The sequence below is a fragment of the Larus michahellis genome, chromosome 18, assembly GCF_964199755.1.
Source record: "Larus michahellis chromosome 18, bLarMic1.1, whole genome shotgun sequence".
Classification (NCBI taxonomy): domain Eukaryota; kingdom Metazoa; phylum Chordata; class Aves; order Charadriiformes; family Laridae; genus Larus; species Larus michahellis.
The window spans coordinates 609,555-623,549 of NC_133913.1; the positions used below are offsets into that span (position 1 = coordinate 609,555).

Below are 13,995 nucleotides of genomic sequence, written 5' to 3' on the forward strand. Positions count from 1 at the left end.
CTCTTAGAACGCACGTTTTGGGGGACAAAGGCTGTTTTCAGTATTCGGGGTTTGCGCAAGGGGTTGCAGAACCACAGTCGGGATGCCCAGACATGATGGTGACAAAAATCACCACGACGGCAGCTACTGATTTTAGCAAAGATACTCCTCCAGTAAGAAAGAGGAGGAGCAGACTGGATCTCTCTAAGACAAGACTTACATTTTGCAAAAGATGGAAATTAAGGAACTTTTTACCACGGAAGGGAGGTGCTACGTGGAATTAAGGTTTAGACCATGGAATGAGGGTTTAGACCAATGCCATATGTGTTGTGCCCACAATCCACGTTCATTCTCCATTTTGTGGTATCGCCATGTGTAATTGCCATTAACGTAAACATATTTTAAAAGGTTATTTTCCTGTTCTGTAGGTCAATGGACCTAATGAAGCAGCTCTAAGAGGGTTTGAATTGCTCTGATCAGGTGCTTGATTTCCTGTTTACTTCATGGCAGGGGGTTTGGTCCTGCACAACTAAGGTATATAAAAGCCCTGCCGGGTCTCCTCCGCACTCAGGACGGGCTGAAATCCCCCGGGCAGCTTCAGAGGAAGGTAAGAAGCTCTATGTCAGCCTCTCTTTTTAACTGGTTAAGATCTTTCTTTACTAAGGTGACAGCAGGAGCGAGCAGCGTCTGCGAGTGCCAGGCAGTCGCCGTAGCAGAGCGGGACCAGCCCGTGCCTTTGGCTGAGTTTTCCCAAAGGGGCACAAAACCGGCCGTTTTCTCGGCAGTTTGGCAGACAAGACCTCCGCGGTGTGCGGGTCGGGTTGTGCAGGGACAGACTGTTGGCATTTTGGAGAAGGGTTCAGTACAGGGCACATGTCAGGTCGGCAGCTGCACCCACGCAGGGAAACGAGGAGAAATTGGTTCTTAGTCGCTTTTTGGGAGCTAAACAGGGACAATGCCTCTTCCGAAGCAGGCTCTTGCACAGGGGACTGGAATTGCTTCGTGGGGTGAAGATCCCACCGGTTGCTCCTTGCTTTGTGCAGGAGCCGAGCTGCAGGATGACAGGAGCGGGGTCGCACGGCGAACGGTGCCAGCCGGGGCGAGCAGAGCTCGAGCGCTCCGGGTCCGCGTCACAGAGCAAAAGGCGTCTTCATTTAACTCCAAAATGGTTTTTTCGAGAGTCCCTGAAAACGTGGACAGCTTTTCCTCCCTGTTTGGGTAAATTCTGCGAAGGAGCGCTGCCCTTTCTCAAAATTAAGGCTGCAACGCTTTTCCTCTCCTCGCGTCGTAAACCATTACCCCAAGCAGGGCAATATTCCTGCACAACTTAGATATTTTCCGATCCATCATCATTCCCACGTTATATCACCAATATACGAAAGGAACAGCAAATAAGAGGGAAAAGCTCAGTTATTTAATCATGACTTTTTTTTTTTTATCACTTAAAATACCCCTCAGCTTTTTGTATAATGGACTTTACTTCTGCTGTTAACACACCCTGTAGCTATTTGTCTGTTGTTGCTTTAGCTCTAAGTATTTTAGAGACTTTGCCAGTGTTCAGAATATCACGCCTTTGCTTTTAAGAGCATTCCGCAGAACTCGATGCATCTGAGATAACGTAACACCTTCAGTATTTTTCTCACTTAATAGGAAGGGCAGAAAACGTTTGTAAAAGACGTCACAATTTCCCAGAAATACAAAATGCCACAATTACGGGCAACATCCAAACTTGCGAATCCTCGCTCTCTCCAAAACAGTCGTTGGGCTGTTGTAAGAGTTACAAATAACCACTTAGCGGAGTAAAGTTCTACCAATGTATGAATACATTTTTGAAGGACGAGATACTTGAATCCTGGTCTAGACCTTTTCTTTTTGTTACTATTTTATCCCTGTTAACAGCAGGTCTCCGTTGCAATGCTGTTTCCAGAAATGTCTATAACAAAGAGTGAGGTGAGGGACAACACAGTATGTCTGTGAGCCGTGATCAAAACCATTTTTGTGTGGAGTTCGCAGAGCTGGAATAGTAATTAAAAGAGCTCAAATGTCCGAGGGCTGTGGAGCCGAACTCTGGACGTGAGGACGAGGAGCAGCTTGAAACTAATAAATCTTGGAATCCGATCCTGTCACTGTCCATGGGATGCTTTTCATAACTGACAGTCGCTGACTCTGGCTCCAGTCCCTACATACGGCATTATCCATCCCAAAGGAAAATCTCCCAGAAATCAGATCAGGCTCCTAAATCCTGCGGAGCGGCAGGGTGGGATGAGCAGGATGCTGCTGCTGCTGAACTGCCCGCTCCAGGCTCCAGCGCAGGTTCCCGCTCGCATCCTCCGGGGGGAACCGGCCCCCGGAGCACAATGAGAACCCACAGGGTCAGCTTGTAAACACGGGGGAAGACAAAGCCCTCGCCTCCAGGCATGCGCGACCCACAATGAATTTGGTGGTTACAATAAAAGTATAGGGAACGATCAGTAAAAGACACCGCGGTGGGAAAGAGCGTGGGCATTGAGAACAGCGATTTAACTGGGAAGGGCAGAAGGGGGCTTTGTAGGGTGGCGAAGGCTGCTGGAAGCACAGGGACTGAAGAAGCACATTTACAAGCGCAGGCGCGTGCCCAAGCACTGCACGTCCCTCTGGGCTCACTGTCCTCTCACTTCTGTGTCCCACGTTCTACAGGGGCCGGGCGTCTGGATCGCCCTCTGCTTCCGAACAGAGAAACCAGCCCAGAAAATGATGTCTTTCAAAGTTCTCTCTCTGCTCCTCGCTTCTCTGGGCTTTGTTTTGATGGAAGAAAACATCTCGGGGTAAGTGTTTTGGAAAGCTCACGGTGTATTTTGAGCCTTTTCCAACTCCCCACTGGAGGCAAATGGACTTCTTCCATTGGCATCTTGGTAAGTAGGTGAGAAAATGAGTCCTGAGGTAGATCTCAGATAATAGAGACAGCCAAGCGTATAGAGATGAGCAAATGATAAGAGAGAGATCAAACTAAAGCCCTGAGCCTTTGAGCCGGAGCCAGGAACTCCCAAGTTTTCCCTACAAATTTCATGGCTCTGGGTTAGGAGGAACAAGCTGGAAGTCAATCAGGAAGACAAGGAGGTTGGCTGAGAACTAGAAACAAGGTGTAATCATCTCACATGAAAGAGGCTAGGGGGCATCCAGTATCTGGAAGCTTCTGAAAATATGACCAGTTCCATAAAGCAGGTCTATAATAAAGACTTTCCCTCTTTTTCCCTGACTCCTGCTACAAAATTTCCAACCGCCACCTGCGAATATCCAAAAGAATCCTTACTAGAGCAGTAGGAGCTGCTGCAATCCCAGCTAATAGTACTGGAAAAGCATCAGCCTTGAAATGTTTTGCTAACTTCCGTAGCCACTGTCAGAGCCGCGCTGGTCTCAAGGCCAGCCCTTGTCTCCTGCCACCCACCCCGAGCCTCTCCAGGGCACGGCAGAAGGTTCCTTGGCCCCAGGTGTGCAAACCCCTGGGGGAGGGAGCCTGAGCACACTTGGTGCCTCAGCTCAGAGCCAAAGTCCGTGCGAATCGGGCTACGGCAGGGAAAGGCACACCGGCTCCAGACCATCGGCAAATATCCCGAGCTCATCTCCTCCCGAGCTCCCAGATCTGCGCTGCAGTTGTGTCAGCAGCCAGCCAAACGCAGGGGGAGCACGCTCGCCCCTTCCCTGGCCACCTCCTCGCGCTACCATGCAGGAACGGCCACCTGAACCGAGAGACATTAAAAGCGATGGCAAAACCTCGCTGGCCGCAGGGACCACCTGGGCCACCACCTGTAACCCCAGCGAAGCCCCGGGCGGCGGCGCGTGCCCCGGGCTGTGCGCGACTCGCTGTCTCTCTGCTCTTGCCCCAGCGTAAGCGTAAGGACTCCCAGTGCCAGACCAGTGCAAAGACGCTACTCTGAGGCCACCCTGGCGAGCGACTACAGCCGCACGATGGACAACATGCTGAAGAAGAACTTCGTGGAATGGTTGCTAGCCAGACGGGAGAAGAAAAGCGAGTAAGTGCGTAGACTCTCAATGCTCCTACGATCCAAACCCAGGGCTGTCATCAGCCAACTGATGGCTACAGAAGAATGTAGAGCTGAGGATATTTTTCTTGGACTGCAGCAGTGATTCTCTAGGGAGTCGGTTTTCTTTTTTTCTTTTATTTTTCTAAGTGCTAGAAATGTTTCTGGTCTGTCGGCACACGGCGCAACTCTCCCCGTCCCTTTCCAAGACCTCCGCCTCCTCCGGCGGCTGGGAGGTGGAGCGGGAGGGAGCCGGCTTTTGTGGAAAAGCGGCATTTGGGCACCCTCTTGTGGCACCCGGCCTGATCTCTCCCCCTTTCGCCTTCCCAGCAACATCATCGAGCCGTACAAGAGGGATGCTGAGCCCCAAGCATCAGCCGCGAACGGCCAAAGGTTGGACCTGGGCACCCAGGAAGCCAAAGAATTCTTCGCCTGGCTTCTGAAAGCCAAGAAAAATCCGAGGTGAGGTGGGAGAACAGAAAGAGAAAACCTGTGGCAGGGAGGGATGCGGTCCCCAAGGCGCTGAACTTCTGCAGGAGCGTTTTGGGGCAGGTATTGATGGTATCACGCAGGAAACGAGAGGATTTTGATTTCAAAAGGAAATTTCACATTTTGCAATTCTGACCCACGAGAGGAGAAGAACAAAGACCAAAAAAAAGCCTCTCTAATTTTGAAATTTCTCACAAAATTCAGATTTCAAAAATATAGACGATGGGGGTCTTTTTTTGTTTTTGCAAATGTCAGCGCAGCCTCATCAAACCCCAGCGCTTCCGTAAGGTCAAAGCACGGATTTTTGGCAGGGCTGAAGCGCATCCGCTCCCCAGCACCGAAACAGAGAAGTCCAGATGAAGTGCTTTGACCTAATCAAAACAAAGCCCCCTCAAAAGAAAACTCTCCAGTGAAAACCCAGATGATACATTTCTGCAAAACATTTTGATTTGACCAAACCAACCCACGGGGGGGTGAAAAAAACCCCACTCGTTCACGCTCTCAGCGTGTTGACCAGTTCATTTTTTAAAAAAAGAAATAAAACGGTTCTTTCCTCCTATCACTGCTCGTATTATGAAAAGTCTGTCGTCTACAGGAGGGACGCCAGCCTGACCCGGGGGGAATTTCCCGGTTTGTTTCTGATCTGACTGTCCCCAGTAAAGGGCACAGATTTATTTTTTAAGATATAACAATCTTAAAAATCGTCATGATCACCGGTAATGATGGCGACAGGAGCTCGCTGGGAACAGGTACCTCTGGGCGAGGTAACCCAGTCCGTCTGGAGCTCTGCGTCGCCGCAGCTCGTGCCTCGGTTTCCCGAGCCGTCTGGCTGCGAGCACCCCCGGGTACCTCCGCGCTGCGGCTTTGTGCTGCGTCAGCACATCCACAGCCTGGCCCTCGCCCGCCCCACCGCCCCCGGGCTCGGCTTCATGTCACAAAAGTTCCACAGGCAAATTAGGCACGTGAGTCCGGAGAAAAATCTGTTCTCGGGCACTTTCTGTATTTAAAATTTAAAAAAAAAACAACACACAAACAAAAAACCAACCCCCCCAACAAATGAACGAGGGATACATTTCCTCTCTTTAACATGAAGGGGGTTTTACAAAACCTAACAGGTTGCTGCTGCTTAGTCTTAAAATGGTGGCAAGAAGGAGGAAAAAAAAAAAAAAAAAGGCACTTACCGCACAGAGCCCACGTCCGTCAGGCACAATCCTAGTGACTTCTGGCAAAAAAAATGGAATTTCTAACTGCGGGGAGTCACGGGACAGTCACCCAGAGCAAGAATCTGGGGGCAGTTGCTGTTTTTTACAGCCTTTGCATGAAAACCGCTTTAGAAACCAGGGTGCGGGGGGTGCCCCGGGGTGGGGAAATGAGCGCGGCTACGGTTCACAGGGGCGTCTGGGGCCAAGCACTCAGAAAATCAGCCACCGAGAGCTGCTGGTCGTACTGAAAATAACAAATCAAAGGAACGAGGGCTTTGAGGGATGTGAAGGGGTCACTTAGTCTGACCTCTGCTCCGAGGCGGGATCAGCGCGCCCGAAACTGCTCCTGACAGATGTTTGTCCAACCTGGGGTGGAGGGGGGAAGGGAAACCTTTGATGCTAGCGATTAATCAGCTTGATTAGCTTCATTTTTATTTTATTTTTTTAAATTGTTTTCTAGTGTCTCCCTTAATCTCCTTAATTGCAAATAAAAAACGCGACTTGCAGGCCAAAGTCCTTCTCGGAAACAAAGCCCTTCCTTTGCGGGTTTGGAGCGCAGACGCTGCTGCGCCCACGCTCTGCCGTCCTCCTGATGGCAGGGGGTGAAGGAGGAGGTGGGGTGCAGGGGGGTCACCGGACCCTTCCTCCTCATCCCCCCGAGCCTGACAGACACGTTCACTGCTCGGGCAGCCCCAACGCGCCACAATGAAGGCACCGCCACGTGCAAAGAGCTCACCGCGGCAAAGAGAGGTTGAAGCTTTTTGTGGGTTTGTCCGAGTCAGACACTGGAAGGCGAGGGAAATAAAATACCCCTGTGAAGCTGAGGGGGCTGGGGTAGGAGGCTGTTAAATACCGCAGCTGGATCGTTGCCTCTCCTCTGTCTTTACGACATGGCGCATTTCTTGCAGTTTTGCTTCTCTGGAAGGTTCGGAAGGTTTGAAGGATGTTTTGAACCAGGAGTTTCTGACTTGGCTGATGTCGACTGATCTCTGCAGACCAACGTGAGTGTCTGGTCTCCCTGTTCCCGTAGTTACAAGCATCCCCACAGACGCTTTCCCGGCCCTTGTCCCCAAACGCACTTGCTGCAGCACTCAATCCACAAATTCAGGATTTCTTGAGAGATTCACGGAGTGCTTACATGGCGCAGCTCCGCTGGGTTTGACTGGAGAGTTGAGAGCTTTGGCCAGAGTTTGGTTCTGGAAAAGTATCTCCAGACCACTCATACAACCAAGATGGGGGAAGACAAATTTCACAAAATTCCTGCCTAGAGAAGGGAGGTTAGTAAATCCTTTTCCCCTTTTTAATGAGAAAAGGAGGTGTTCATCAGAGCACTTACAGGAAATACTTTTTTCTGCGCATTGTACACTGCTACCAAAGGCATTCAGAGAAAAACACAACAAGAAACCGGGATGCAAAAGGTGCAGGGGAGGCCCCGAGGAGGCTGAAGGGAATGGTGAGCCCACCCTGTGCTTCGCTGAGGAAAACGAAGGCGGAGAGAGAGACAAAGTCACCATCTATAAAAAAAAACAGAGCGAGAAAAGAGCTGTTCATGCTAATGGCAAAAGTTGGCACGAGAACAAAAAGGGATGAACCGGCCGTGAATAAATGTAGGTTGGAAATAAGAGGTGGCTCTGTGCTACAGACAATTCCCTGCAGCTCGGTCAGACAATGTGAGCCGAGCGGCCAGCCAGCCGGGCAGGGAAAACAAATCACCGTTGAGCTCGTACCGCAGCCTTTCCTGCAGAGAAACACTTATTTGCATCTCTCTCCTCTAACCAGTTGCCAGTTTTTCTCAGAACTCGTAGGTACTTACTAGTAGATACTAACGTCGATACACATCTTGCTATCAAAATGGATTTGCAAGGTATTTGAGGGGGCTGGGGGGCAGAGGAGGCAACGACTTGGGTCTTGTTTCCTACAGAAGCCAAATGAAAATGGGTTAAGTGCAGCACCACGGGAATTTTATGCTTTTCTCTCCCACTTCTGCTTTGCTAGGACTGTGTAACTCCAGGACCTCCCCGAGGAGCTCCCTCTTCACCCTCTCAAGGCACATGAGAAGGAGGAAGATGTCTTTTATTCACTCTGTTCTATGCACATTGTCTATTTTGCTAATGCAAGCAATAAAGAGTTTCTTCTGAAGCTGAAATAAGATTCAGATAAGACGTGATTTGGGGATGGGCTATAAAATATTACTAGATTGCTAAAAAAATAAGCCCCTTCCAAAGAAGGCTCATAAGGGTCACAACACACCTTGTGAGTGTCAGTGAACTGGCCGACAGCTGCCTGAACCCTAACACGGGAAGACCCCGATCGTGGGTTTTTAGGAGTTTAGGACCTGCCACTGGGCGATGACTTAAAAAATGATGTTGGCATCAGCGGTGGGCGCTCAAGATCATAGATTCACAGAAGGGTTTGGGTGGGAAGGGACCTCAAAGCCCACCCAGTGCCACCCCCTGCCCTGGGCAGGGACACCTCCCACCAGCCCAGGTTGCTCCAAGCCCCGTCCAACCTGGCCTTGAACCCCTCCAGGGATGGGGCAGCCACAGCTTCTCTGGGCACCCTGGGCCAGGGGCTCACCCCCCTCACAGCAAAGAGAACAGAGTGAAGTTCAGCTCGGGCTGCAGAGGAACCAACCCTGGCTGAGGGCTGGCCCTGCCGATATCTGAGCCAACCTCCCTTCTGAAGAAGGCTCCGGGGAGACCTTCCAGTCCCTGAAGGGGCTCCAGGAAAGCTGGGGAAGGACTCTGGAGCAGGGAGGGGAGCCATGGGACGAGGGGGAACAGTTTTAAGCTGAAAGAGGGGAGATTTAGCTGAGATCTGAGGCAGAAATTCTTTGCTGTGAGGGGGGTGAGCCCCTGGCCCAGGGTGCCCAGAGAAGCTGTGGCTGCCCCATCCCTGGAGGGGTTCAAGGCCAGGTTGGACGGGGCTTGGAGCAACCTGGGCTGGTGGGAGGTGTCCCTGCCCAGGGCAGGGGGTGGCACTGGGTGGCCTTTGGGGTCCCTTCCCACCCAAACCCTTCTGTGATTCCACCACTCGCCCCCCCTCCTGCCCCCCCAACCCGGGGCTCCGGGGGGGGAACCCCGTCCCACAGAGGGGACCCAGCCCGGCACTCACCCCCCTCTGGGGGTCAGCCCTACCCGAAGCGGGGCTCCCCTCACCCCGGGGAGCCTGAGCCCCTCTCCAGCGGGGGTTCCTCCCGGGGGGGCTCAACCCCCCAAGCGGGGCCTCTCCCCCCCCCCCCGCGGGGGAGCCCAGCCCCCAGCAGGGTCTCACCCCACACACACACAAAGGGGCTGGAGGCAGCCGGTGCCTCCGCAGCTCCCCCGGGGGGGACCGGGGGGTGACGGGACGGGACGGACACACCCCCCCCGCTGTGCGTCAGCGCCGCGCGTCGCGGGGAGATGACGTCAGGCGGAGCGCGGCGGCGCCGGGGCCGGGGCTGGTGCCGGGGCCGGGATGCACCGGCGGGGGGTGGGCGCGGGCGCCATCGCCAAGAAGAAGTTGGCGGAGGTGAGGGGCGCCGGGACCCCGCGGGGGAGGGGGCGGGCTCGGGGGGGGACGACGGGTCGGGGGTGTCGGGACAGTGGGCGGCGGGGCCGGCCCGTGGACAGGTCCCAGGCCCGTGCGAGGGGGGTTGCCAGGCCCGTTGTCGGGATGCCAGGCCCGTGTGAGGTGGTGTCGGGCCCGGGGGTGTGTGTGCCAGGCCCGTGGAGGGTTGCCAGCCCCGTGTGGGGGTGCCGGGCCCGGCGCGGGGGGTGCCAGGCCCGTGTGAGGTGGTGTAAGGCCCGGGGGGAGTATGTCAGGCCCATCTGAGGGTGTTGCCGCGCCCGTGGAGGGTTGCCAGCCCCGTGTGGGGGTGCCCGGCCAAGTGTAGGGGGGAAATCAGGACCCACCGGGCCCGTGGGAGGGGCACCGAGCATATGTGAGGGGTGCCCGGACCCAGTGGCCCTGGGGCAGATTGCCAGGCCCCGGAGGGGTGCCACCCCCCCAGTCTCGGCTGGGGAGCTGCCAGGGTCCATCAGTCCCGTGTGAGGGGGGACAGACCCTTTGTCCCTGTGGTGGGGGGTGCCAGGCTCGGCGTGGGGCCATCCCCATCCTCACATCAGCCATCCCAGCCAGCGCCAGCCCTGCTCCAAGCCCAGGGTGCCCCAAGCTTCCTGGCAGCCTCCCTGCTTGCCCAGGACACCAGGCCACGGGTCTTCATGATTCCTCCATCTTTAAGGAGCACCTCCCCTGTCCGTTTTTGGTTTCTGGTCCATCTGTCCTGCAGCACTCTCTCCATCATCCCGTTTTACTCTTCCAGGCGAAGTACAAGGAGCGAGGGACGGTCCTGGCTGAAGACCAGCTGGCCCAGGTGGGACACCCACCCCTGCCCTGGCAGTGGGAATAACCATGGTCGTGAGCCCAGCCGCAAACCTGGGCTTCGCTTCCCCCTCGGCTTCAGTGTCTGGGGCATTATCCGTGAGCATCGTGGATAATGATGGCACCCCTTAGGCTGCCTTTCCATCAGAGAGCTGTGGTGTTTGCTACAGGTCTCGTCCTGCCTTCCTTCTCAGGACCTCAGCAACGTTTAATTTCTGTAGAACCGTTTCTGCCCCACGTACATCACTGCTGCCCCCTTCTGAGTCCGTCTCTTGGTTCAGAACAGCCCTTTGCCTTGTCTTATCTCCGCTGATGTTAGTTTGTATTCAGTGTTAAAAGAGTACATGAGGAGAATTCTGATTCCATCGAGCGATTTTATCTTGTTTCCTTCCTTTAAGACCACTGGGGCCATCGGCACTGGGTCAGCAGCACGTCAGAGACCTGAGTGTTTCTTGACTCTGTTCACTTTGTGCCTTTTTGGGGCTGTGTTTATGGAAACAATGCTTTAGTAAGTCTTAAGACAGAAACACTTCTCTGCAATTCTCTTTCAGATGTCTAAGCAGCTGGACATGTTTAAGACCAACTTAGAAGAGTTTGCCAGCAAACACAAGCAAGAGATCCGTAAAAACCCCGAGTTCCGGGTCCAGTTCCAGGACATGTGTGCCACCATCGGAGTGGATCCTCTGGCATGTGAGGAACAGGCACCGGGGTGAAGGACTAAGGATTCATCTTGTTGTTCTCATACTGTAAACAGCTCGCAGGGCTGTAGAAGTTGTCCTTGAGGAAAGCTGATGGTCTTTTGATTCTTGGGGCTTCTGAATTGGTGTAATGTACCATTGGGTGCTGTTTACTTAAAAGGGGGGGGGGAAACAGGTGGAGATAACCAAAATGGAGACTCTTCATTGACAGATCTGAGAGTCCTCACAGCGAGGTTTGTGGGCAGCCTGCTCCGCAGCAGGAGCTGTTAAGGAAAGGATTTTTGCCAATGGTCCAAGCGCTTTCCCCTTTCTCACTTCACAGCCGGTAAAGGATTCTGGTCAGAGATGCTGGGAGTTGGAGACTTTTACTATGAACTGGGTGTGCAGATCATTGAAGTTTGCCTGGCTCTGAAACACAGGAATGGAGGTGAGGATCCCACTGTGTCTGGTTTCTAGATGGAAATAGAGCAGGAGGATGCCTTTTCCTATGGAAAATGTGTGGCATCACTCAGTGTAATGTTCTTTAGTAGATTTCATGAAATACTGAGATGGAGGTTTTGTCTTCATTGCCTCCAAAACGCCGTGTTTTGTTTCTACAATGTTAGAGCTGCTCCCTGCTGGCAATCACCCAGCTTTATCGATTTCTCCAGAAATCCATCCACTTTGCCCCGTTCAGGTAACAAAACCGTAATTCGCAGTATCATGGGGAAGAAGCAGGGATTAATGACAGTCTTGAAGGAGTATGAAACTGCTGAGTTACTGCTTTGAGCCCAGCAGTAAGACTGTCTCTAAAGGATCACAGCAATATCCAGAAGAGTTGGAATACCGGTGCTAAGTGCCTAATGAAAAGGCAGTAGATGTTCTTCACTCCAAACGGGCAATCTGAGACCAGGAATGGGCTACAGCAAAGCCAGTTGAAACTTGAGTCCGATACATTTGTGGGAGAAGGCAACAGCTGACTGCTGCACGGTAGTTCTGGGAACAGAAGTGACTGGATGCTTATCTCACCCAGGGCACGATACTGGGAACAATGAACAGCCGCTTGTAAAATGGAAGGCAGGGGTGAGCCAGTGGCAAACGCACAAAGGGCCCTTGACTGCTCTTGCTGGAGTAATTCTGTTGCTGTGCAGTAACGCTTTCCTGTCCCCCTTTGTTGACTTCTAGGTCTGATAACACTGGAAGAACTTCATCAGCAAGTGCTGAAGGGAAGGGGGAAGTTTGCTCAGGATGTCAGCCAGTGAGTGTCTGGGTGTTACAGGGGAGGGGAATCAAGTAGCATTCGGGGAAGAAAAGGGGGTGACTGACCTCAGCAGCACTTGAAGGCGCTGCTGTTAGTTGAACCCCAAATTTGACTTCTAGCAATGGAGCCGCTACATGTGATGCGCAGTTGATGATTTAAGCGTTTCAGAAAGCAGCAGTGTGCTTTCTCTGGGAGCCCTAAGGACTGTTGCCTTGAGCTGGAAACAGCTAGTTCCCTGCAAATCCAGCTCTCCTGCTGCCGGAGTCTGCTGGAGCTGCTGTGGTCTCCTGGGCTGTAAGGAAGGGGCTGATACTTGTCATTACAGAAGCAGATTTTAGGGCACAACTCGCCATCATCACTAATTGGGGCTGAATCTTAAAGTTTGGCACTTACAGCTCGGGTGCCACAAGTGTGTCTCTAATGCAAGTCTGTACTTCTGAAGGGGGGCACAAATAATTCTGTGCAAACTAATTCTGAATTGTTCTATAAACTTTTTTTCAGCTGTCGATTACGTGAAACTGCAGCAAGCTCCAAGGAGCTATTGCTGCTCATAGCTTCTGCATGCCGAGCCTCCCTCATTTAGAGAAGGTAGCGTGCAGCCTGAGAGAGGCTCTCGCTTTAAAGCCTTGCATTGACCTCTTGCTTCTCAGGGATGATCTCCTTCGTGCAATCAAGAAACTGAAGGTCTTGGGGAACGGCTTTGGGATTATCCCTGTTGGTGGAACGTATCTGATCCAGTCTGTACCGGCCGAACTGAACATGGATCACACTGTCGTCTTGCAGCTGGCAGAGGTATTGAGCCAGGAGATTTTAAAATACAACCACCCTGAAAGAACCTTATTGCTTCCACGACAGGGAACTGTGATTAGACCAGCCCTAAGTAAAACTGTCCACACTCGTCTAAACCGTGGACTTAAGTCGATGATAAGCACAAGCACACAGTGTTTTTCCTCTCATTTCAGAAAAAGGGCTATGTAACAGTGAATGAGATCAGATCCAGTCTGAAGTGGGAGACGGAACGTGCCAAGCAAGTGCTGGTATGTATGAGGGGCTCTCGTGCCCAGTGGAGTTCAGTGACAGGGCAGCGACTGCTCCCCAGCCCTGCAGCGGGCACTTTGCTGGGGCTGCGTTACCACGGCATGCAGAGGGCACCCTAAGCGAGCTGGTAGACCAAAGGCAGAGTACACGCTGCCTAAAGACAGACTGAGGAAAGCAGGGTCTCAGAAGCTGCAGATACTCCTGTGGCTTCACTAATCTCCATTAAAACTTGAATCTGGTTAGCTCAGGTCCTACATCAACACGCAGGGCGGGCACGGCTGGATGTCTGAACTATATTTCTCCTGGTCAAGGTGAATAGAAATGCTTGTAGCCCAAGCTCTACACCCTTCCTTTCCCTAGAGTAAATGTGGGGTCAGGCCTCTGTTGTGAATGGCTTCTCAGGCATTTAGTCAAGTTTCACTCACAGTTTCCGCTCTGTTTGTACAGGAACACTTGCTGAAGGAAGGAATGGCCTGGCTGGATACGCAGGCAGCAGGAGAACCTCAGTACTGGCTGCCTGCTCTCTTTACAGAGCTGTACTCTCAGGAAATCACTCCAGAGGAAGCCAAGGAGGCAATACCTTGACTGCTACGTGTTCTGTGCCTGTATATAATTCTTCTTGCGGGGTTATTTGCATATCACCTGAAACACAGGGACAGCGGACTTGAAATAAAACTTTTCTAAAAAGCGTCTAGCTTGAAAAGTTTAATAGGACTAATTCATACTTGCTTACCTCTGAATTTTCTCCTCTGCTGTGGGTGGAAATGCCACTTCCCATTACAGACAACTGATTACCTTGTCACAGCAAGAGGAAAATTATCTAAGCTGCTATTGCAACTGCAGTCTCGGAGGATGCAAATGTGACTCTGGCTAAAGAATCCTGGAGCCAGCAGTGACACTGAGAAACTGTTCTGTAGTCCTCTCTGCTCTGTGAATGAGGCGTTGTTCCACTAAGGAGTACCACAGTC

At 52.5% G+C, this 13,995-nt stretch overlaps 2 protein-coding genes across 2 annotated transcripts; both read left to right on the forward strand.

Moving 5' to 3' along the window:
- Positions 1-2,709: 2,709 nt before the first annotated feature.
- GIP (gastric inhibitory polypeptide) lies at positions 2,710-7,505 on the forward strand. The gene is made up of 5 exons (XM_074562498.1): positions 2,710-2,783; positions 3,843-3,989; positions 4,329-4,460; positions 6,598-6,690; positions 7,469-7,505. Exons 1-5 carry the CDS (start codon positions 2,710-2,712, stop codon positions 7,503-7,505), a joined length of 483 nt encoding a protein of 160 aa, XP_074418599.1.
- A 1,572-nt stretch (positions 7,506-9,077) lies between these two features.
- On the forward strand, positions 9,078-13,717 carry SNF8 (SNF8 subunit of ESCRT-II). The gene is made up of 8 exons (XM_074562091.1): positions 9,078-9,199; positions 9,993-10,043; positions 10,603-10,741; positions 11,072-11,176; positions 11,914-11,986; positions 12,640-12,781; positions 12,952-13,026; positions 13,475-13,717. The coding sequence occupies exons 1-8, from the start codon at positions 9,146-9,148 to the stop codon at positions 13,610-13,612; spliced, it is 777 nt and encodes a 258-aa protein (XP_074418192.1). The 5' UTR covers positions 9,078-9,145; the 3' UTR covers positions 13,613-13,717.
- Positions 13,718-13,995: the final 278 nt, after the last annotated feature.